This window comes from Stegostoma tigrinum, chromosome 2 (genome assembly GCF_030684315.1).
Source record: "Stegostoma tigrinum isolate sSteTig4 chromosome 2, sSteTig4.hap1, whole genome shotgun sequence".
NCBI classification, from domain to species: domain Eukaryota; kingdom Metazoa; phylum Chordata; class Chondrichthyes; order Orectolobiformes; family Stegostomatidae; genus Stegostoma; species Stegostoma tigrinum.
In genome coordinates, this window is record NC_081355.1 from 147,036,949 (window position 1) to 147,062,496 (window position 25,548).

The 25,548-nt window shown below is 44.5% G+C and overlaps 1 protein-coding gene across 1 annotated transcript in view; it reads right to left on the reverse strand.

The window, feature by feature from the left end:
- Positions 1 to 1,863: 1,863 nt before the first annotated feature.
- Positions 1,864 to 25,548, reverse strand: part of LOC125447382 (NEDD8 ultimate buster 1-like) — a 53,323-nt gene continuing 29,638 nt past the window's right edge. The window contains exons 8-13 of the mRNA XM_059642168.1: positions 24,576 to 24,762; positions 19,111 to 19,218; positions 15,112 to 15,264; positions 12,618 to 12,737; positions 5,497 to 5,605; positions 1,864 to 4,179 (exon numbers count right to left, since the gene is read on the reverse strand). Of these exons, the coding sequence (XP_059498151.1) occupies positions 3,947 to 4,179; positions 5,497 to 5,605; positions 12,618 to 12,737; positions 15,112 to 15,264; positions 19,111 to 19,218; positions 24,576 to 24,762 (910 nt within the window). The 3' untranslated portion in view covers positions 1,864 to 3,946. The remainder of the gene's footprint in view (positions 4,180 to 5,496; positions 5,606 to 12,617; positions 12,738 to 15,111; positions 15,265 to 19,110; positions 19,219 to 24,575; positions 24,763 to 25,548) is intronic.

Here is a 25,548-nt window from a genome sequence, read left to right on the forward strand (position 1 = left end):
AAGCCCCAGCCTGTCCAGCTATCTTCATAACTCACACCCTCCATTCCTGGCAACATCTTGTTAAATCTCTTCTGAACCCTCTCCAGCTTAATAATATCCTTTCTATAACAGGGACACCAGAACTGGACAGAAAAGACCTCCCCCATGTTCCCTACAACTGCAACATGATGTCCCAACTCAAAAGTCTGAGCAATGAAGACCAGCGTGCTAAATGCCTTCTTAACCAGCCTGCCTATGTGATGCAAACTTTAAAGATGTTTGTGCTTGAGACCCTAGGTCTCTCAATTCTAAAACACTCCCTAAGGCCCTACTTTTCATTGTACAAGTCCTGCTCTTGTTTATTTTACCAAAATGTAATGCCGTGCATTTATCCAAATTAAACTCCAAATAAACTCAGTCTCAAACTTAACAGCCATCCAGAGGGATGGTTTCATCCAATTTCCTTCATCAAAGGTTCTATAAAAATGAAAGTAATTGTAGTATTTATAGAGAAACATCCCAATGCACTTCACGCCCTAGATTTTGTATTCAGTGCTCTGGTGTTAGTCATGAATTCATCACTTTCTCGCTGGGATTTGCAAGGTCTCCCAGCTCAGCTACATATGACCAGGAACAAAGGTGTGACCATCTGCCCTGGGACAGTCAGCGGGCTGTGCTGAGGTTCTGTCAGGGTATAAACATTGAGGGACAAGTGTCATCACAAACCGCTAACCTCTTCAGAAAATGCATTGCTGATTAAACCCTGAACATTGACTTACATTTGGTTACATAATATTGATGGGAGATGATGGTCTGCTGGCATTATTGCTGGACTATTAATCCAGAAATTCCGGAAATGTTCTGGGGACCTGAGCATGAATCCCAAATGGGATCTGAATTCAGTAAAAATCTCGAATTAAGTGTAATGATGACTGTGAAATCATTGTCGATTGCTGTAAAAGCTTAATTAATGTGCTTTAGGGAAGGAATCTGCTGTCCTTACCTGGTCTAACCTACACAACTCTAGCAATGTGTTTGACACTTAACTGCCCTCCAGGCAACTAGGAAGAGGCAATAAGTGCTGGCCTAGCGAGCGACACCCACATCTCATGAGTGAGCTAAAAAAAATCTGATGCAGGCTTTCCAACAAGGTGCTGATTCATTACAGTCACCCAGAAGGAATAATACCACCACTCTGGGTGCCTGTTTAAAGTGGTGTACATAATTTCTTTATCTGGCAATCTGTCTCTGTTGCCTTAGGACCACTTGGAAGAAATACCATGTTTCTCTGTTTACAATCTTAAACACAGTTCACCAACCTGTCCTCACTGTCTGAAAGGCTGGTCAAGGTACAATCAGCAACAACATTCATGAACAGAATCAAGATATCTGGATTCAAAGAAGCATTTGTAGGACTGTGGAAGAGTGTTACTTCCCATGAAGGAAGCTATGCAGTTTCTTCGCCGTTCCTCACCACTTCCCCCTTTACACTTCTCTACATTTGGGTCAGGTGGACTGTACCATTGATGGGATTTGATAGGAATCACTGCTGTGTTTTTGATAGTAGCCAGAGAATTGTAATTATGAGCAAATCACAGCACATAGCCTCAGTTTCACACTGATACTAGCATTGTGTTGTGAGGAAACTGTTCACTGTGTTGTGAGGGACTCCAGTCCAAACACAAATCCTGAATGGAGTTCTGTAAGATTCTGGATCTGGGGAGCAAAGTTACCCCAGCCAGCCAACTGACAATTCATGAGTCATTTTAAAACTGTTTATTAAAGTTTATTAGGAAACATCAGCTTTTGATAAGATACATCAACTAAATAGGAAAAGTATACAATTTGTGAGTGTTATGGTTGGTTCACTAATAGCAGAGGAAGAAGATTGCGTGCGTGTGTGTGTGTGGTATGTGTGTGCATGGTAGGGTTTATGTATGGGTGCACATTTGTGTGTGTGTTTGTGAGTAGGCGTGTGTCTGTGAAAATTTGTGTGCTTGTGAGTGTTTGTGTGCACGTGTGTGTTTACGTGTGAGCATATTTGTCTGAGTGCATGTGTGTTTGTGAGCATATTTGAGAGTCTGTGTTTGCAAGTGTGTCTACGAGTGTGTGCATTTGTGAACATGCGTATTTGTGAATTTATGTGTGTCTGTGAATGCGCTTTTTTTAATTAAATGTGCGTTTGTGAATATATGTGCTTCTGATCCTGTGTTAGCCTGTAAGCATCTGTGTGTTTCTTATCATGTGCATGTTTGCGTGTGTGTGTGCATGCGAGTGTGTGTGCAAGTGTGTGTGTGTGTGTGTGTGTGTGTGTGTGTGTGTGTGTGTGTGAGAGAGGGAGAGAGCCAACAGTCCAAGGTGACTTGATATTTGGAAATTAGAGTGAGCCGTGAGGAAAATTAAGGAGGAATTGGCTGTAATCTTCCAAATTTCCTTTGATATCAGAATGGTGCCAGAAAAGTACAGAATTGCAAATGTTACACCCTTATTCTAACACGTGTGTAACAATAAACCCAGCAAATACGGGCTAATTTAGTCTTGGTGGTGGGGAGGGGCAAGATGATAATCTAGGACTAGGGTGGATTAATTAATAAAAACCTGAAGGGATTGTTGGGTCATGTCTAACTAACTTGAATGTTTTTCTGCTGAGGTGAGAGACCATGTTGATAAGGGTATTGCAGGGTATGGAAGTCCAAATGGCATTAATAAAATGTCACTAATAGAAAAGTAAATAAAATAATGCTGATGCTGGAGATTGGAAATAAAATCGTGGAAATGCTGGAAACGCTTAGGCAGCCTGCATCTCTGCAGAGAGAAACAGGCTCGTCATTGATGACATCAGTCCTGGGAAAAAGCTAGAAATGAAATCAATTTGAAGCGTATGAAAGGGTGAGGATGGTGAAAAGGTATAATGGGAAGGTCTTTGATAAGGCTGAAGATGGGAGATATTAAATGGCAAAACTGTTGGTGATGTGAAGCCAACTAGAGTGACAATGGTAAACCAGAATCAGCGAATCCCTATAGTGCAGCATCAGGCTTTTCAGTCCATCAAATCTACACTGACTCTCTGAAGAGCAAACACCCAGACCCACACCCCCATCCTATCCTTGTAATCCCGCCTTCCCCATGACTAATCCACCAAGTCTGCACATCCCTGGACACCATGGGGCAATTTAGCATGACCAATTCAACTAACCTTCTTATCTTTGAACGTTGAGAGGAAACCGGAGCACCTGGAGGAAACCCATACAGACACAGGGAGAATGTGCAAACTGGACACAGACTATCGCCCGAGGGAGGAATCAAACTGTCAGGCAGCAGTGCGAACCACTGACACACCGTGCCATGCCAGAGGAGGTTCATTTTTGTCTTACACTCTTCAGCTGGCTGTGGTGATGGTAGCCGCTGTTTGGAGTCCATCTGCTGTCAGCACAGACAATGCTGTTAGGAAGAGAATCTCATGAAGTTCCAAACTAGTGAAAGACACCAAGTGGTGGAACCTGAGGAGAATTTGCAATAATCACAAGGAGGTGTGAATAAACTTACAGAATAGCTACATTATTAGCAAATTTCACCAGCAGATAAGAGTTTGGGAAGTAAAATCATGAGGGTCATGTGTTCCTGAGAAAATAGGGTGTGCTAAGTAATGGAGTGATGGTGAAATGAGGTGAAGGTGATAGTATGGGTGTGTGTACAGCCTTTTGTCACTTTTGCAGTTTGTCTAGATTATCAGTGGGGCCATATTTGTAAGTTTGTGGTGACGTCTAAATGAGGTTTGGACTCATACATGTTGGCTGGTCATCAGCAATGTTATCTCTCGGCTCAGTGACACACAGCAATTGGAATTTTTCAGAGCAGGGGACAAGCAGGCTGTGCACAAGTTATATTTAGCTGTGCATGTTCACGCTTCTGCACATAGATGGGAAATAGGGGAATGCTGCTCATCAGAAACTGCTGTGGGTCAGGTTCAGATCTCGGTATCTCGTGGGGGAGCATCAACCTCTGGCTCAGTCTTTCCCTTCTTTGGGGTAGATGGGGCCGCTTCCTCTAGCTTGCTTTGTTTAATGAGTTTGGCCTTATACTCAAGGATGACAGCTTCCTCTTCCTCCAAGGTCACATTGATGTAGTCGTCATTATCCTTAGGTAGTAATGCCAGGATTTCTTGAAGAACATCATCATCCTCAGAGCTGCCTTGGGCACCTGGTAAGAAAGAAACAAATGCAAGCATCCATATGTTAAAGAAAGAACTATACAAGTTTATTTATATAGCACCCTTCACATCGGCATCCCAAAGCGCTGAACAATCTATTAAACACTTTGAGGAGCATATTGCTGTGCTTTAGGGGAGGTGTGCAATACACTTGCGTACAGCAACATCCTAGGACCAACAGTGTGAAAATGATTCATTTGTTTGTGTTGAAGAATCAGTTTTTAAAATAGAATCCCTATAGAGTGAAGCAGGCCATTCTGCCCCTTGAATCCATACCAATTGTCCAAACAGTATCCCACCCAGACCGACCACACTACCCTATAAGCCTGCACTCTCCATAGCTAAACCACCAAATCTACACATCTTTGACTGTAGCAGGAAACCCACACAGAGAGGGGGAGAAGCACAAGCAATCCAAACAGACAGTAGACCAACGGTGGAATTGAACCCTGGGCCCTGGTGCTGTGAGGCAGCAGTACTAACCACTGAGACACCATAACGCTGTGCAGTATTTGTCAGAGAACCAGGGGAAAACTCCCTGCACTTCTTCAGATTGTGTCCTGGTAAAAGGCAGGGGTCATCCTCAATGATAACTTCTCACGCTGAGCTGAAGTGCAACCAGAGACACGTTTGAGAAAGCTCAAGGCACAAGATGTATGATTAAAAGAGAGATTTGATTTTCAGCAGGAGGATATGCAGACAAAGCTAATCCATTTGAATGGTGTAGGCTATTGAAAGTGAACTGGAATTAGACTGAATTTTGCTAAACAGGGACAGGCTCAATAGATTTAGATCATTTCAATGTGAACCTCCTCCCATTTAATCGTACTCTTACCAGCATACTCCATTATTCCTGTGCTCTGTCTTGTTTGTTTAATTGTTTAAGTGTACTTATCGCTGAATTTGAAAATGCTTAATAAATGTGAGGGACTGCTGCAAGTTCTGTCTGATACAAGTGCCTGGATGGTCTGAATACACGGGAAGGTGGTCTTTGCACTGTTACTTCTGCTAAGGTTTTCACTGAATCTGCCATCCATCTGATTTAGGAAACCAAACAGAAAGTACACAGGATAGCTGGAGTTCCTTAGGTTCGAGCCTACAGAGCCCATGAGACAGGTACTGATACTTCCCATGTGGGATGTGACATCAGTAAGGAGGAGTGACTCTAATTACATGAAAACGTAGCTCTGTCCCTAGGACAAGGGCAATTAAGAAAGACAAACACGCAGAGTCCCTTCTGTGGCTCTCAGTTACACCACAGGCCGTAATTTTTTGCAGAGTTACTTTTTCCATTTTTGCTTTCTTACCTGTAGATGGTGAGGAAGGGTCTGGTGAGGCTGAAGATGAGTTTTCATCAGAAGTTAGCGATGTTACTGTATCTGCGGTCAGCGGGGGATTTGCGTTCAGGAGTGAATTCTGGATGTAAACACAAAACATACATTTAGAAAATGGCTATGGAATTGTTTCTAAAGTGAGGGCATACTAATAGCGATGTTAATTCTTACTTTTAGGAACAGGTGTAGATAATTAGCTCTTTAAACCTATTCTCTCATTCAATGAGATTACGACTGATCTGCAATCTAACTTATTTTTGTCTCATATCCCATAAAATTGTTAAAGCATTGAAGTAGGAGCAGGAAAAGGCCATTTGGCCTATCAAGCCTGCTGTACCATTCAGTGTGATCTTGACTGATCCTCTGTCTCAACACCATACATCTAATCTCTCCCTGTATCCCTTGATGCCTGTAGTGTCTAGAAATCTGTTTCTTTATCAGGTACGTTCAGTGACTTGGCCTCCACAGTCTCATGTGGTAGAGAATTCCACAGGTTGACCACCCTTTATGTGATGATATCTTTCCTGATCTCGGTCCTAAATGGCTTACCCCACAGCCTGAGGCCATGGCTTTTTGCTGTAGTCCCTCTGACAGACCCACATCCAGTCCGCCCAGCATTAGAATCCTGGATCATGGAATGCCTACAGTGTGAAAACAGGCCATTTGGCCCGAGAAGTCCACACTGACTTTCTGAAGAGCATCCGCCTAGGCCCATCCCCTCCTACTTCCCATGGCTAATCCACTAAGCTTGCACATCCCTGGATACTGTGGGCGATTTAGCATGGCCAATCCAGCTAACCTGCACACCCTTGGACTGTGGGAAGAAACCAGAGCACCCAGAGGAAACCCACATAGGCAATGTGTAAACTCCACACTGACAGTTGCCCAAGACTGGAATTGAACCTGTGTCCCTGGCGCTGAGAGGCAGCAGGGCTAACCACTGAGCCACCGTGCCACCCCAGAGCAGGATTTATTGTCCATCTTTAATTACCCTTGAGGAACTGACAGAAAGCCACTGATTGGAATTGCTGCAATCCATCTGGTGTCAGTACAGGCAATGCCGTTAGGAAGGGAATCCTCGGGAAGTTCTAAGCTTGTGAATGACACCAAGTGGTGGAACCTGAGGAGAATTTGCAATAATCAAAAGGGGGTGTGAATAAATTTACAGAATAGGTATGTTATTAGCAAATGAATTTCACCCACAGATAAGAGTTTGGGAAGTAAAATCCCTTTTCACTCTTTTAAATTCGACTAGATACAGGTTGACCCAGTTTCTCCTTTTATGACAAACTTGCCATCCTTGAAATCAGTCTGGTGAACATTAGATACACTCCCTCTATGACAAACATGTTTTCCCTTGGATAAAGAGACCAAAACCATTCACAAAATTCCAGGTGTGGTCTTGCCAAGATGCTGTACAGCTACAGCTGTAGTAACACCCGCTTGCTCCTGCAGTCAAACCAGATTGCAATGAAGGCCGAAACAACAAGGTGTGGAGCTGGATGAACACAGCAGGCCAATCAGCATCACAGGAGCAGGAAAGCTGACGTTTTGGACCTAGAGCCTTCATCAGAAAACAATGAAGGCCAACAGGCTATTTACATTCTGAATTGCTCTGTAGTGGAGGCTAGTACAGGTACAACATTTGAAAGACATCTGGATGGACATATGAATGGGAAAGGTTTAGAGGGATATGCGCCAACTGCTGGCAAATGGGACTAGATTTATATAGGATATCTGGTCGACATGGATGAGTTAGACCGAAGGGTCTGTACAGCTCTGTTACTCCATGACTGTAACTCTGCACCACAAGACTATGAATAATGCCCTCACTGCACAATATGAAATCTAGGATAGCCCATTTCCCAGCTAACTCCTTAATACGCTGGTCTAAAAATGACCCTGCACACACTCCAGGAATTCATTCACGATTTATAATTGATAACATGGGTTTACCCAGTCTGAATGTGGATTAAAATCTCCCAAGATCACTACAGCACCATTTTCACATATTAAGCAAAATTATACCAATCTCAGATTTAAAATTAACAATTCATCTCACATGAATCACCACTTTCAAAAAGAGTTCCAAGCCTCAACAAATCTTGTACGTAGAAGTATTTCCTAATTTCACTCCTTAAAGGTCTGTCTCTAATTTTTAGATTTTGCCCAAATCTTAGTTTCCACAAACACGTAAGTTATTTCTTATCAGCCCTTTTTAATATCTTAAAACATCAATCAAATCAAGTCTTAACCTTCCAAATTCCAGAGAATACAAACTTAGTCTGTGTAATCGCTTGTAATTAATCAATGACCTTCCCTCCATCATTAGGGCAGAAGTGGGAATGTACGCTGATGATTGCACAATGTTCAGTACTGTCGGTGACTCCTCAGACACTGAAAGAGGCCATGTTCAAATGCAGCAAGGTCTGGACTATATCGAAGCTTGAACTGATAAGTGGTCCAGTAATGGTTGCGTTGAGTAAAGGCCATCTCCAGCAAAAGGGAGAATTTACGCTTCTCCCTTTAACATTGCCACACTATCAACATCCTGGAGGTGACCAATGACAAAAAAAACTCAACTGGACTTACTATATAAATACTAGCCATATAAATGGCACCAGGTACCTGCTCTGACTTTCATGTCAGGAATTGTCAGAGTCTACTGCCCTCCCATTAGCTGCTGGGATTGGAAGCTGCATATTCATGAAGGCAGCAACAATCAAGCTGCCTTATTCTGGGAGGCCTACAAACATCAACAATCCAGGAATATTGTAGCTGTTCAATATCACATGGAGCTACGGCCGCACCTCACTCCATCCCAGAAACCTTTTCAGTGACTGCTGCCTCCAGACCTTGAGTGTGGTACATCTCCCATTTCCGTCACCCCTTCAGCCTCACTGAAGCTAAATCTGGAATCGTCTCCCTACCTCTCTTTCCTTCTTTAAGAGGCACTTACCAAGATTATGGCCACCCCTCCTCTGATCGCATTTCATGGCTCGCTGTCAATTATTACCTGACATCGCTCCTATGAAGCGCATTTTACTACCAAAGAGATAGAACATAGAAAAGTATAGCACAGTACAGGCCCTTCGGCCCACCATGTTGTGCCGTGGAATAATCCCAATCCAAAAATAACCTAACCTAATTTACATTCACCTCAATTCACTGCTGTTCATGTGCATGTCCAGCAGTTGCTTAAATGTCACTAATGGCTCTGCTTCCACCATTACCACTGGCAAAGTATTCCATGCACTCACAACTCTCTGGGTGAAGAACCTCCCTCTGACATCTCCTCTATACCTTCCTCCTAACACCTTAAAACTATGCCTCGCGGCAGTCAATCCTGCCCTGGGGAAAAGTCTCTGGCTATCGACTCTATCCATTCCTCTCATTACCTTGTATACCTTGAGCAGGTCACCTCTCTTCCTCCTTCTCTCCAGAGAGCAAAGTCCAAGCTCAGTCAACCTTCTCAACCTGGTAAACCTCCTTTGCACCCTCTCCAAAGCCTCCACATCTTTCCTATAATAGGGCAACCGGAACTGGACACAATATTCCAGTGTGGTCTCACCAGGGTTTTGTAGAGCTGCAGCATAACCTCGCGGCACTTAAACTCGATCCCCCTGTTAATGAAAGCCAAAACACCATATGCTTTCTTAACAACCTTATCCACTTGTGTGGCAACTTTGAGGGAGCTATGCACTTGAACACCAAGATTCCGCTGTTCCTATACACTGCCGAGCATCTGCCTTTAATCCTAGATTCAGCATCTAAATTCGACCTTCCAAAATGCATCACCTCGCATTTATCCAGGTTGAACTCCATCTGCCATTTCTCAGCCCACCTCTGCATACTGTCAATGTCTCGCTGAAGCCTGCAATAGCCCTCAATACTATCAACGGCACCTCCAACCTTTGTGTCAGCAGCAAACATACTAACCCACCCCTCAACCTCCACATCCAAGTCATTTCTAAAAACTACAAACAGCAGAGGCCCAAGAACAGAGCCCAGCGGGTCACCACTGAGCACTGACCTCCAGGCAGAATATTTACCATCTACAACCACTCTCTGCCTCCTGTCAGCCAACCAATTCTGAATCCAGACAGCCAAGTCACCCTGATTTCCATACCTCCTGACTTTATGAAAATGCCTGCCGTGGGGAACCTTATCAAATGCTTTGCTGATGTCCATGTACACCACATCCACTGCTCGCCCCTCGTCAACCTGTCTCATGACCTCCTCAAAGAACTCAATCAGATTTGTAAGGCATGTCCCGCCCATCACAAAGCCATGCTGACTCCCTTTAATCACGCTCTGTGCATGTGCAACAGCACATCCACATGAAATTTGACAGGGCATGTCCTCGTCTTCCTGAAACAAATTTTCTGCTGTCTGGATAACGCTGGGGAGGCTTCCAGCGCTTGGCAGGGGCAGCAATTGACAGAGTTGCATGATTGGGACTACAGTAGGTGAAAATAAAGGCATCACCTACTCACTAACACTCAGTTGGGTTTCTACCAGGGCCACCCAGCTCCTGGCCTCATTGATGCCCTGGTTCAAAAATGGACAAAAAAGAGGTGAGGGAGTGAGGGCGACAGTGATTGTTCTTGACATCAAGGCCACATTTGACCAAATGTGGCATCCAGGGAACTGAGCAAAACTGGTTTTAACGGGAATGGGGGGAAAGCTCCCTGCTCGTAGGAGTCAGATTGAGCGCAAAGAAGATGGATATGTTTGTCTGGAGTTAGAATCTTGGTGGCACACTGCATGGAAATAAGCCTTTCTGCCCAACATATTATGCATCCAGAGATTGTGACATTGAAGGCTCTGCTTCATGGTGCCAAATTCCTCATTACAACTATTCACAAACTCCTTTTTTGTCCTGCCTACAATGTCTGGATTCTCCACCTCCCACCGCAAGGTCTTTTCCCGTCTGAGCAAATAAGACCCTAAGATATATGAGCAGAATTAGGCCAGTCTGCACACTGAGTCTGCTCTGTCATTCAAGCACGGCTGACATACTTCTGAGCCCCATTCTCCTGCCTTCTCCCCGTAACCCTTGATGCACTTACTAGTCCACAAACCTATTTATCTCTGTCTTAAATACACTCAATGACTTAGCCTTCGCAGTCTTCTGTGGCAATGGCTTCCACAGTTACAGACTCTCACTCTTTGCTGCACAGAATAGTGTCAATCCCACTGATTATACTACGTTGCGTTTATCAAGCCATCATGGCCGATCTTACATCTCGATATCATATTCCCACTTTCCTGTATACTTATTGAATCTTTTAACATCTAAAAATCTATCACAAAATCAAAGAATCCCTACAATGCAAAATGTTTTCAGCTGATTAAGTCGACACTGACCCTTCGAAGTGCATCGTGTCCAAGACTGGCCCCTCCATCCTTGCTCCATAACTATGCATTTACCATGCCTTATCTACTTGGCCTGCATATTTTTGGACTGTGGGAAGAAACCGGAGCACCTGGTGGAAGCCCACACTGACACAGGGAGAATGTACAAACTCCACATGGATAGTTACCCAAGGGTGGAATCAAAACAGGTCACTGGCACTGTGAGGCAGCAGTGGTGAGCCACCGAGCCACCTTGTCTTGTTCTTGAATACATTCAGTGATGGCCCCCATGGTCTTCTGTGGTTGAAAATTTCACAGATTCACTCTGCTTGAATGACGAGATGTTGTCCTCATCCTAGTCCTAACTGATCTACCCCAAATTCTGAGATTGTGACCCCTGGTCCCAGCACCACAAACAGGGAAAATAGCTTCCCTGCATTGAGCTCATCTGGCTCAGTTCCAACTTTCTATATTTCAATCAGATCCCCCCATCATCTTTTTAAACTCTCATGAACACAGGCCCAGTTGAATCCATAACTCACCACAGGACAGTCCTACTTTCCCCAGTATTAGAGTACTGAACCTCCACCATCGACCTCTCCTGCGCCTGAAGACTGACCAAATCAGACAAACACAAACTTAAGGGCTGTGACTGCCTCTTGGTGCAAAGAATCCAGGTAACTTGCTCCCCTCCTGATGTGTCCCAGCATCCCTAGATCAGCCTCCAGCTCATAAACACAAGCTACTCAAACATTAAGTGCTTACAGCAAACATGCTTGCACCAGACCATACTGGAACACAGGAGCTCTTACATGTTGTAGCCGAGTTCTAATTAATGACTTTGCTATTTTTATTTAATTATATATATTTACTTATGTTTTCATAAAGCTTATTAACTTTACCATCAGTTGCATCATGTTAAACCTTGGGAATAGAATAAGCCACAGTCACCACTTCTTCTCTAGCACTGGGAGAATCAATTACTGAAGGCTGAGAAGTTAGAAAAGGCAATCGTAATTTTTTTTCTTGATTCAATCTCGTCGAGGGCGTCACTGGCGAGGCAGCATTTATTGCCCAGCCCTGATTACCCAGAGGGCAGTTAAAAGTCAACCACATTGCTGTGGGTCTGGAGTCACATGCAGACCAGGCCAGGTAAGGATGACAGTTTCCTTCCCTAAAAGGCATTCGTGAACCTGATGAGCTTTTCCAACAAGCAACAACAGATTCATGGTCATCATCAGATTGTGAATTCCGGATATTTATTGAATTCAAATTCCACCATCTGCCACAGCGGGATTTGAATCCAGGTCCCCAGAACATGATTTGTCTCTCTGGATGAACAGTCCAGTGACAATACCGTGAGGCCATCGCCTCCCCTAAGATGGATAATTTATACATCCCTAACACAAAAGGCTGAGTTAACTCAGTTGAGACTTGGGTTCATCAAGCCCAAACGCTCTTCAAAGGTGAATTTGTTAAAACTCCACTTAAAATTGGGAACTTCTGAACTTAAACTGCACAATTCAGTTATTGCTAATAAATTACAAATAAAATTAGGTTTGTCCAAAGGGTTAAGACTTTCTTACCCACAAACCACCTGTATTCAGTTCAGTGGATCTACATGCTAGAAAAAAGTAAGTCGCTGTTGTTGTAAACAAGCCTAGTCAAAGTTGTGAAGGAATTAGTCACCTCAGTGTAACGTGTAAATCTATCCACTCTTGTGACTTTAATTTTACCTGGTTTCCCTGATCAGACCTCCCGTTCTCCTCAGGCGCATCTGTATTGCTCCCTGTGGCCTGTGTGCTGAGGCGCTGCCTTCTTTCATCTGCCTCTCTCCTTTGCTGCTGAGCTCTCTGCTTGAAATTGGGAAATAAAAGTTGATTAGTTTGTTTGAGTTTGCAAGTATTTCTGCTATAACACATGTTTTGTTAATGTAAATTGGCTGCAATGCAATTGGTGAGTAGTGGGCACTGTTTGGATACTGCAAACCTTTTGCTGTACAGTATAGCAATTTCCCTATAGCGCAATTTTCTATAGCACAAGGCTGCACAAGAATGCTGCTACCGTGTTATGGGAGGAACACAGAACTCTAGAAGAGTGGCTGACATGAGCAGTGACTAGTAACAGTTTCTGGCTCTTAGAACAGAAGAACTAGGAGCAGGAGTAGGCCATCTGGCCCCTTGAGCCTGCCCCGCCATTTAATAAGATCATGGCTGATCTTTTTGAGACTCAGCTCCACTTACCCACCCATTCACCATAACCCTTAATTGCTTTACTGTTTAAAAAATTATCTAGCCTTGCCTTAAAAACTTTCAGTGAGGTAGCTTCAACCACTTCACTGGGCAGGGAATTCCACAGATTCACAACTCTTTGGGTGAAGAAGTTCCTCCAGACCTCAGTCCTACATTTGCTTCCGTTTATTTTGAGGCAATGCCACTGAGTCCTAGTTTCACCAGCTAGCAGAAATAAATTCTCTGCCTCCACCTTATCTGGAGGTGGCAACTTTCAAGGCATGAAGGCCTCTACATCCAAGAAATGATGATATGCCATGACTTGTGTACCTTCACTGCTAAAATTGGACTCAGAGTTCAAAAATTGGACCTCAGAGTCTTACATGTTTCTGTAAGATTTCCCCTCATTCTTCTGAATTCCAATGAGTATAATCCCAGTCTACACAGTCTGTCCTCATAATCCAACCCTCTCAACTCTGGAATCAACCGAGTGAATCGCCTCTGCACCCCCTCCAGTGCTAGTATATCCCTTCTGAAGTAAGGAGACCAAAATTGCACACAGTACTCCCGGTGAGGCCTGGTAGAGCGGCAAGCATTCAACAAACTGAGTCTACATGAAGGAAACCTTTTGCAGTAGTTCCCAGGAGCAAAAGTTCTAGCTCCAATCTCCACAAAAAGACTATGACTAGCAGCAACATTGCAATGAAGGAAGAGTATTCTCATCGCCAATGAGCCACTCTCCGAAATTTCCCACCAGCCAGTGTATGTTTAAATGATAATTTGAGTCCAATTTTAGCAGTGAAGGTACACAAGTCATGGCATGTCATCATTTGTTGGATGTAGAGGCCTTCATGCCTTGAAAGTTGCCACCCAGGTTGATAGTGCTGTTAAGAAGGCATACAGTGTTTTAGCTTTTATTAATAGAGGGATCGAGTTCTGGAACCAAGAGGTTATGGTGAAGCTGTACAAAACTCTGGTGCGGCCGCACTTGGAGTATTGCGTACAGTTCTGGTCACCGCATTATAAGAAGGATGTGGAAGCTCTGGAAATGGTGCAGAGAAGATTTACTAGGATGTTGCCTGGTATGAAGGGAAAGTCTTATGAGGAAAGGCTGAGGGACTTGAGGCTGTTTTCATTAGAGAGAAGAAGGTTGAGAGGTGACTTAATTGAAACATATAAAATAATCAGAGGGTTAGATAGGGTGGATAGGGAGAGCCTTTTTCCTAGGATGGTGACAGCGAGTACGAGGGGGCATAGCTTTAAATTGAGGGGTGAAAGATATAGGACAGATGTCAGAGGTAGTTTCTTTACTCAGAGAGTAGTAAGGGAGTGGAACGCTTTGCCTGCAACGGTAGTAGATTCGCCAACTTTAAGTACATTTGTCGTCATTGGATAAGCATATGGACGTACATGGAATAGTGTAGGTTAGATGGGCTTGAGATCGGTATGACAGGTCGGCACAACATCGAGGGCCGAAGGGCCTGTACTGTGCTGTAATGTTCTATGTTCTATGTTCATGCCCTCTCGGTGAAAAGAAGGGACGGAGCCATCAACTCAATCACAACCACAGCATAGCCTCGCCAATAGATACGTGGGCTGGGAGCTGCATCCCATTTGAGACACACTGTTCATGACAGGTGGAGAAATGAAGATCAACCTTTATGATTTCAAAAAGGATTAGGGCAGCATGGTGGCTCAGTGTCAAGCACAGCTGCCTCACAGCGCCAGGGATCTGAGTTTAATTCCCCGTTGGATGACTGTCTGTGTGAAGTTTGCACGTTCTCTCCACATCTATGTGGGGTTCCTCCTGCAGGCTAGGTGGATTAGCCATGGGAAATTGCAGGGGTACTGGGTTTGAGAGGAATGCTCTTTGTGGGGTCAGTGTGGACTCGATAGGCCAAATGGCCTCTTTCTGCACTATTTTGATTCTATGATCAACCTCAGCATTCTGTTTCTCAAAGTGCTAATGCCTTCATGTGCAAGAATGATTAGTACTAACCTCCCTTCTTTTATTAATGTGCACCTTGGCTTCTTCAATGTCGCCCATAGTGGCCCGCAAGGCAAGTCGAGCTTCCCGGGTGGTGAATCCCTGATTTACAAGGTCAGTCACATCTGAATCATTCAATCTCAACTTATTTAGTAGCTCTTCTGCCTGAATATAGAGAGAAGAGGGACAAACAACTCCTTCAGTGACAATAACTCATTCACTTCATAATTAGTTCACTTGCATTAATCTCAGTAAACCATAGCACCTCTGTAAAATGGATGATAGAGTTCATACTGTGAAGCTGCAGAACTCAATATTGAGTCTTCAAGCACTGAAGTGGGGAATGAAGTGCTTTGCCTACAGCTTGTGATGCAATTCACTGGAATTCTGCAGCAGATCCAGGTTCGAAATGTTTGCACACGAGGGCAAGATAGCTCTTTGAAATGGCATGTGGCTAGCAGGTTGGGACCATTCCTGCAGATTGGAGCAGGAGTGTTCCACAAAGTGATCACCTGATGGGTATTTGGTCTCACCAATGTAATGAAGAACCTGCATTCTGAGCGGGGAATACAGTCGACTTAATCAAAACCGAAAGAACAGCCAATGCTGTAAATCAGGAGCAAGAATAGAAGTTGCTGGAAAAGCTCAGCAGCATCTGTGAAGAGAAAATGAGAATTAATTGTTCGGGTCCGGTGACCCTCTCAGAACTGATGGTAGCTGGGAAAATGTAGGTTTATATGCAGAAGATTGGGTGGGGCAGGGGGTAAGAAGTAAATGATAGGTGGGGACAGAGGCCAAAAAGAGAGAAAAATAGTTGGACAGACAAAAGGACTGGATAATGATCTGGCTAGGAGGGTGAATAGCTATTAATGGAGCAAAAATAGAAGGTGCTGGAAAAGCTCACCAGGTCTGGCAGGATGTCTGAAGAAAAAAAAATCAGAGTTAGCATTTTGGTTCGAGTGACCCTTCCTCAGAACTGATGGTAGCTGGGAAAGAGATAGGAGGAACTGCAGATGCTGGAGAATCTGAGATAACAAGGTGTGGAGCTGGATGAACACAGCAGGCCAAGCAGCATCAGAGGAGCAGGAAGGCTGGTGTTTCAGGTCTAGACCTTTCTTCAGAGATGGATAATGAATCAGTGTAGAGGAGACCACATTGTGAGCAGCAAATGCAGCAGACTGGATTTTGGAAAGTGCAGGTGAAATGTTGCTTCGCCTGGAAGGTATGTTTGGGCCCTTGGATACTGGGGAGGGAGAAGGTAAATGGGCAGGTGTTGCACCTTCGCCGGTTACAGGGGAAAGTGCCGTGGAACTCTGGGTGGGGGGACATGTTGGGAATGAAGGAAGTGAAATGGCGTCTGATGATCTTCTGGATGTGGATGCTGGTGGGACGGTAGGTAAGGACAAGGGAACCCTATCGCTGTTAATGGAGACTGTTAGTGGCTAACAATAGGTTGTGTGTAACAGCAGGCTAAATGATAACAAGGCTTGGGTTCTAGGACACGGGAGAGTTTAGGTCCTAAAATTATTGAACTGGGTCTCACACTGCCGTCACTTTACATGGTCAATCTCTGACACCCCTCTGACACCTCTCATCAGAGAGCTCTGATGAAGGGTCTAGGCCCGAAACATTAGCTTTTGTGCTCCTGAGATGCTGCTTGGCTTGCTTTGTTCATCCAGCTTCACACTTTGTTATCCGTAACACTGCCTGGGCAGTTTTAGGTTTTTTGGAAAGAATGTAGAAACAGGGTTGGGGCTACCTGAGGAGGCAAGAATTCTAGAGGAGATGAGGTCAGTGACAGGTTTCAAAAGAACAATTTGATACTCAGGGGTAGGGACATGGTCTTGGGGAAATAAGTGTATGAGAGCTGGCATTCAGCATCTGCACATGTACCATCGTACAATGTACCACACATTGAACCTCACTGGATTTAGCACTTACACTAACATTGACAAAGTACTGAAGAGTTACAGTCAGAAAAACTGAATTTTGCTTTAGAATTAGTGAGTTCTGCAAGTATTGAGCTTTCAGAATTGGTATTTATCTTCTTCTAGGGCATTTCACAACATTGCGTCATCCCAAAGTGCCAAAGGCATGCCTGTGAAATGTTTTCTCTGCTCCAGTGCAGAAAATCTGGCAACAAATTTATGCAGAGCAAGATCCCACAAACAGAAATGTGAAAATAGCTGGGCCATCTGTTTTAATCCTGGCTGAGGGTAAAGCATTGGCCAAGAGACCAGACAGAACTTCCCTACTCTTCTTCCAGATACTGCTATTGATCACTCTTATTCTGAGAGGGACATTGTGGTCTCTATTTAATCTCATAGAAGAGCTACAGCCAGAACAAGGAACTTCAGCCGATCAAAGCCGTGCCAGCTTTCTGTCAGAGTACATTAGCTAGTCAGACATTCCCATCCTCCACTTCCGGTGCTTGTCCGTTTCCTTTCTAAAATCACAAACTAGACTCTTTTCACTGTTTCATCAGTCAGTGCATTCCAGAAGAAAACCACTCGTGATTTAAAAATGATTTCCCTCATGTCATCTTTGATTCTTTTGATAATAAGCAGGGTAGTTGGAAACAGATGCTTTTTTTAAAACTGAAGTGCATTTCGCGTTCCTCCAGGAGCTAGTGAAATCTGGCTGGGGAAATGTCCTGGCCTGTATGTTATTTAAAATGAAGGAGATTGCCAAACTTATGAATAAAAACCAAAAGAACTGTGGATGCTGTAAATCAGAGGCAAAAACAGAAGTTGCTCAGCAGGTCTGGCAGCATCTGTGAAGAAAAAAATCAGAGTTAGTGTTTTGAGTCTGGTGACCCTTCTTCAGAAGCTGCCAGACCTGCTGAGCTTTTCCAGCAATTTATGTTTTTGTGCCTAACTTCTGAAGTGCTCTTTTTAACTTCAGATCCTTTCTGTGGAATATTTTTGAAGTAAGTTATAAAAATGTAAATGTTTAAAATCTTTTCCATCAACATTATTGTGGTTATATCACTTTGTGACTGAATTTGATCAGGTCCGATATAGACCAGTCTCAAATTACTTTATATCGTGGATAACTGTGCAATTATCTCAATAATGAATCAGCCCTGTGCTTGCTGATCTTTAGTTCTCAGCTTTAAAATTCTCATCATCAAACAAAGAGCTGAGGACCCCGAAAGATTTGAAACAAAAACAGAAATTGTTGGAGAAACTTAGTGGGTTTGGCAGCAGCAATAGAGAGAAAACTGAGCTAATGTTTTGAATCCAATTCTGAAGAAGCATCAGTGGACCTGAAACATTAACTCTGCTTTCTCTCTACACAGATGCTTCCAAACCTGACTTTCTTCAGCAATTTCTGTTTCTGCTCATGATCTTCATCTTGTTTTCAAGTATCTCCTTGGACGTGCTCATCGCGATCACAATGAACTGCTCCAGCCCAACAACTTTTAGGGGAAGAGATAATGGGAACTGCAGATGCTGGAGAATCCAAGATAACAAAGTGTGGAGCTGGATGAACACAGCAGGCCAAGCAGCATCTTAGGAGCACAAAAGCTGACATTTTGGGCCTAGACCCGCTGTGATTTTCCGGTTTTCTGGCCTTTAGCACCTCCCTTGTTTTCATTGCTCCGATATTTGCAGACGCAATTTTTCTTCCAAAGCTTTGGAATTCCCTCCATACTGCGCTGTATTGTTCTATGTTCTATATAAACCCCGCGAGCTTTGTCTCCTCCTTAAACATACCAATTTTGACTAAGTTTTTGGTCACCTCATTTTGCAGCTCAGCATAAGATTTTGCATCGCGATCATTCCCCGTTGGATATCTTATTCTGCTAAAGGAAATTGTAGGTTTCATTGTTATTGCTGTTGAAGGAAGACCGCCTGGTAAAGGTGGTAGATACCCCAATCTAATGCCCGTTCACAGATGAACAAGTGGTTTTACGTTCCTGGCAGGAATGCAGATAACTGGACTGCACCAACACAAATATAAAGGCACCCAGAGTTTTTGACCTTTAACTGAAACTAGACACTTTACCTGGTCTAGGTTTTTCAAAGCATCTTTCTCCATCTGCTTGTAATAAAACCACACACCCCAGAGCACGTAGAGCTGAAGGAACAGTATCTGATGTCTCCCACTGTCATCCTGTAGAGAGAAGGGGGAAGAGTTCCTGAGAAAACACTTTCAAATGTGATTCATTAAAAGCCGCTGCACACAGGCATTAGCAGCTGAGTTTTTGTCTGAAACATGTGACTATTCTTTTGGCCCGAGACCACCTCATGCTGCATCGAGCATTTTAGAATATTCCACGTCTCTTGCACCTCTCCCATTTGTGATTTCTGAAACGGTTTAGCCTTCCTCAACAGATTGAAGCAACGGACGAGTGGTTTTATCCAGGCTATTAACCCAGGGTCTTTAGTGATGTTCTGGGCTCCAGGGTTCAAATCCCACCACAGCAGGTGCTAGAATTTGAATTCAATAAAAATCTGCAATTAAGAGTCTAATGATGTCCATGAAACCATTGTCAATTGTCGGAAAAACCCATCTGGTTCACTGATGTCCATTAGGGAAGAAAACTGCCATCCTTACCTGGCCTGACCTACAAGTAACCTCAGACCCGTAGCAATGTGATTAACTCCTACATGACCTCCAGCCAGCAATGCCCTCATCCTGTGAAAGGATGCTGCCAAACCTGCTGAGCGCTGGAACACAGGAACAGGAAGGGGCTATTCCAGCCCTAGAGCCTGTGTCACTCCCAATCAACAAGATTGCGGCCGATCTGTGGTCTAGACCATCTCCAGCACATCCCTCACCTTCCTGGATCTCTCAGTCTCCATCTCAGGCAACCAGCTTGCAACTGATGTCCATTTCAAGCCCACCGACTCCCACAGCTACCTAGAATACACCTTATCCCACCCACCCTCCTGCAAAAATTCCATCCCCTATTCCCAATTCCTCCGCCTCCGCCGCATCTGCTCCCACGATGAGGCATTCCATCCCGCACATCCCAGATGGCCAAGTTCTTCAAGGACCACAACTTTCGCCCGACAGTGATCGAGAATGCCCTTGACCGCGTCTCCCGCATTTCCCGCAACACATCCCTCACACCCCGCACCCGCCACAACCGCCCAAAGAGGATGCCCCTCGTTCTCACACACCACCCCACCAACCTCCAGATACAACGCGTCATCCTCCGACACTTCCGCCATCTACAATCCGACCCCACCACCCAAGACATTTTTCCATCCCCACCCCTGTCTGCTTTCCGGAGAGACCACTCTCTCCGTGACTCCCTTGTTCGCTCCACACTGCCCTCCAACCCCTCCACACCCGGCACCTTCCCCTGCAACCGCAGGAAATGCTACACTTGCCCCCACACCTCCTCCCTCACCCCTATCCCAGGCCCCAAGATGACTTTCCACATTAAGCAGAGGTTCACCTGCACATCTGCCAATGTGGTATACTGTATCCATTGTACCCGGTGTGGCTTCCTCTACATTGGGGAAACCAAGCGGAGGCTTGGGGACTGCTTTGCAGAACACCTCCACTCGGTTCGCAATAAACAACTGCACCTCCCAGTCGCAAACCATTTCCACTCCCCCTCCCATTCTTTAGATGACATGTCCATCATGGGCCTCCTGCAGTGCCACAATGATGCCACCCGAAGGTTGCAGGAACAGCAACTCATACTCCGCTTGGGAACCCTGCAGCCCAATGGTATCAATGTGGACTTCACCAGCTTCAAAATCTCCCCTTCCCCCACCGCATCCCAAAACCAGCTCAGTTCATCCCCTCCCCGCACTGCACCACACAACCAGCACAGCTCTTCCCCTCCACCCAATGCATCCCAAAACCAGTCCAACCTGTCTCTGCCTCCCTAACCTGTTCTTCCTCTCACCCATCCCTTCCTCCCACCCCAAGCCGCACCTCCATCTCCTACCTACTAACCTCATCCCACCTCCTTGACCTGTCCGTCTTCCCTGGACTGACCTATCCCCTCCCTACCTCCCCACCTATACTCTCCTCTCCACCTATCTTCTTTTCTCTCCATCTTCGGTCCGCCTCCCCCCTCTCCCTATTTATTCCAGAACCCTCACCCCATACCCTCTGTGATGAAGGGTCTAGGCCCAAAACATCAGCTTTTGTGCTCCTGAGATGCTGCTGCGCCTGCTGTGTTCATCCAGCTCCACATTTTATTATCGTGGTCTAGTCCTGTGTGCTGTTTTTTTGCCCCACATCCTGCAGAGTAGGAGACTGAGGGGTGACCTTATAGAGGTCCATAAAATCATGGGAGACTTGATAAGGTAGATAGCCAACATCTTTTCCCCATGTTAGGTGAGTCTAAAACTAGAAGGCATAGGTTTAAGGTGAGAGGGGAGCGATACAAATGCAGTTTTTCACACAGAGGCTAGCAAGCGTCTGGAACAGGCTGCCAGAGGTGGCAGTGGACGCAAATATAATTTCTTCATTCGAGAAACATTTGACAGGTACAAGGATTGGGTGGGTATGGAGGGATATGGATCAAATGGGACTACATGAATTGTGAAAACTGGGTGGCATGGGCAAATTGAGCTGAAGGGCCTGTTTCCGTGCTGTAGTCCTCTATAACTCCATGATTCTATCCTTTTATGTTTTTGGCTAACAAAAATCTACCGTCTCAGTATTAAAATCAACACTTGATCTGACATCAGCTATCGCTTGTGGAGAGAGTTCTAAACCTATAGCACCCTTTCTATGAATAAGATCTTCCCTGTTTCACTACGGGTACTGCAAAATACCATTTATGCCGATTGCTTTTTCTTTTAAAATCAACCTGATTGGTTATTTATACGAGTCATCCAGGAGGGAATGAACCTGTACCTTCTGGCAGAGAGGTAAGGGACACTGCCAATTATGCCACAAGACACCTTTGTGTAGATTTTTAAGTCATACTCTTGCATCTACATCAGCAGGCTGTAATATATTCTGCTCAAAATCAGGTTCCAAACTGACAATTTGACACTGTCTGCTGTGTTACTGTGTCTCTCAGTGAGCTAGAACATAGAACATAGAACAGTACAGCACAGAACAGGCCCTTCAGCCCACAATGTTGTGCCGACCATTGATCCTCATGTATGCACCCTCAAATTTCTGTGACCATATACATGTCCAGCAGTCTCTTAAATGACCCCAATGACCTTGCTTCCACAACTGCTGCTGGCAACGCATTCCACGCTCTCACAACTCTCTGCGTAAAGAACCTGCCTCTGACATCCCCTCTATACTTTCCACCAACCAGCTTAAAACTATGACCCCTCGTGCTAGCCATTTCTGCCCTGGGAAATAGTCTCTGGCTATCAACTCTATCTATGCCTCTCATTATCTTATATACCTCAATTAGGTCCCCTCTCCTCCTCCTTTTCTCCAATGAAAAGAGACCGAGCTCAGTCAACCTCTCTTCATAAGATAAGCCCTCCAGTCCAGGCAGCATCCTGGTAAACCTCCTCTGAACCCTCTCCAAAGCATCCACATCTTTCCTATAATAGGGCGCCCAGAACTGGACGCAGTATTCCAAGTGCGGTCTAACCAAAGCTTTATAGAGCTGCAACAAGATCTCACGACTCTTAAACTCAATCCCCCTGTTAATGAAAGCCAAAACACCATATGCTTTCTTAACAACCCTGTCCACTTGGGTGGCCATTTTAAGGGATCTATGTATCTGCACACCAAGATCCCTCTGTTCCTCCACGCTCTACTGAGAGCCGCGTCTCTCCCCAGCCAAGACAATTTTATGGCTGGTCAGATGCTGATGGACAGGTCATTTCTCAGGGTTTTCTGACAGGTGTCTCTTTCCCACAAGAACATAACGAGCTTGTACCTAATTTGTCATGGTTGTTTTAAAGTGGGCCATCTGCACAAAAGAAGCAGATTGGCAAAAGGGGTGATTTAGATAAAAGTGCAGTTCTAAGTACCTTAGCCTAAGAAGTAGTGCCCCCGCCAATCTGTCAGCCGATAATCCGTCAGCAGCTGGTCCAAAACCCATAAGGTGAGCCCCATCTAGAAGCACTGGGTGGTTGAAATGTGGAAATACTGCCACCGCCACCTGGAATGGTACCCACAGGGAAGACCCCCTCCAAGGTAGGCACCATCCGAGCTTGGAACTAAATTGCTTTTGCTTCGTTGGCACAGGGTCAAAATAACTGCAGCAGTTCATGAACATGGGAACAGGAGCAGGAATAGGCAATTCAGCCCTCAATCTGTTCAACCATTCAAAACGATCACAGCTGATCTTATCTCAATCTCAACTCCACTTCCCTGTCCGCTCTCCTTAACCCTTCAACTCATCACTAACTAATAACCCGCCTACCTACTTCTGAAATTTATTCAATATCCTGGCATCATTTGACAAAGTGTGGCGTCAATGAGCCTTAGAAAAACTGGATTCAACGGGAATCGAGGGAAAGCTCTCCAGTGGTTGAAGTCAAACCTGGTACACAGGAGGATGGTTGTGTTTGTGAAGGTCAGTCATATCAGCCCCAGGGCATTTCTGCAGGAGTTAGAATCATAGAATCCCTACAGTGTTGAAACAGGCCCTTCTCCATCTCCAACAACATATAATCTAACCACCACTCTTTGACATTCAATTGTTTTACCACATATAACCAGCTGGGGGTTACGATTGCACAGAAACTCAACTGGACTTGCTACAGAAACATATTTGTAACAAAAGTATGTCAGAGGCTGGGAATACTGTGGTGAGTAACTGACATCCTGACTTCCCAAATCATGTCCACCATCGACAAGGCACAAGTCAGGAGTGTGATGGAATACTCCCCACTTGCCTGGATGGGGACAGCTCCAACAACACTCAAGAAGCTTGACACCATCCAGGACAAAGCTGCCTGCTTGATTGGCACCACATCCACAAGCATCCACTGCCTCCACCATCGAGACTCAGTAGCAGCAGTGTGCACTACTTATAAGATGCACTGCAGCAATTCACTAAGGCTCCTCCTGCAGCACCTTCCAAACAAACGAACACTTCAATCTAGGAGGACAAGGGCAGCAGATACTTGGGAACACCACCACCTCCAACCTTCCCTCCAAGTCACTCACCATTCTGACTTGGAAATACATCACCGTTCCTTCACTGTTGCTAGGTCAACATTCTGGAGTTACCTCCATAAGGCTTGTGTTAACCTATAGCAGGTGCACTGTAACAGGTCAAGAGGGCATCTCACCACCACCTTCTTATGGGCAACTAGGGATGGGCCTCCTCCCGTGAGTGAATAAAGAGAAGAAAAATCATCCACCACGCTAGGATATAACGAATTCTACAGATTCATGATCCTCTGAAATTGGGTCAAGGAGTAGATAATAAGCCCTGACCTTACCAGCAATATTCGCAACATATGAGCAAATAAATAAATAATTAGCAACCTGAAATGTGAGTCTGACTGATGGTCTCTGTGCCATACGTGGACAAATGGGCAAATCTTGCAAGCAAACAAAAATGAATCAACCTCAAGTCTCCGGAGTCGTTCCTGATTTTCTCCAAAGCACTCGTTGAAGTACGCCTGAGCATTTTCTAACTTTTCTCGTGCATCTTTAAGGTATTCAATTTTCTGCAGCTGAAGATTACACCAGACCATATCTAGACACAGCACTCCATAGTTGTCAATGCTCTTGAGATGCACCTCATCACATTCGCTGTAAAATAGAGCAGGACATCAAACCAATGCAAGGAGAACACTTTGATTCCTTTTTTCTTCACGAGAGAAGTCTTCACTACTTTGCTATACAGGGAAAATAGGCTAAGGCTGAATTTATTACACACTTTATTTAAAGGACTAAACTGAATACCTTATTCAGTTCTGGCATCTCTACTTTTCTTCACTCCACAATTGAAAACAAAGCTTTCTGCTGTCTAGGCTCTAACATCTTGAAATACACTCCCCCGTCACCTGCAAAAAAAGCTTTCCTTTGCTTTTTCTCTGTCTTCTCTTTTATAATCTATCTATTTAACAAAGCTTTTGGTTACTTGTCCTATTACCTCCTCACCTGAGGTCAAATCTTGTTGTTAAATTTTGTTTGATTCTAAGTTGTGAAATACGTTGGGATATTTTAATGGCATTATTAAATAAAAGTTATTGCTGTTGATTATGTCACCATTATTTACTGATTCTGCATCCATGGCTACTTGTATGTACCCTCAGAAAGTTAATATGGTGCAATATTGTCCATGAGAACTGAAATCAGGAGGTGTTCTGGGCAGATCAGCCATGTCCTGGTTGATTAGGGTAGGCTTGACGGGCTTAATGGCCCACTCCGGTTCTTGGTTAATATGTTTGCTGCAGTAAATGTTCATGGCTGATGCACTTCCTTCTGTGATATATGATTGTACAGTACCAGTGAGCAACGTTATTTGGAATATACCACTCAATTTGAAGTTATGCAGTCTGTCTGTAAATTTACATAATGGCTTGTTTTCATATT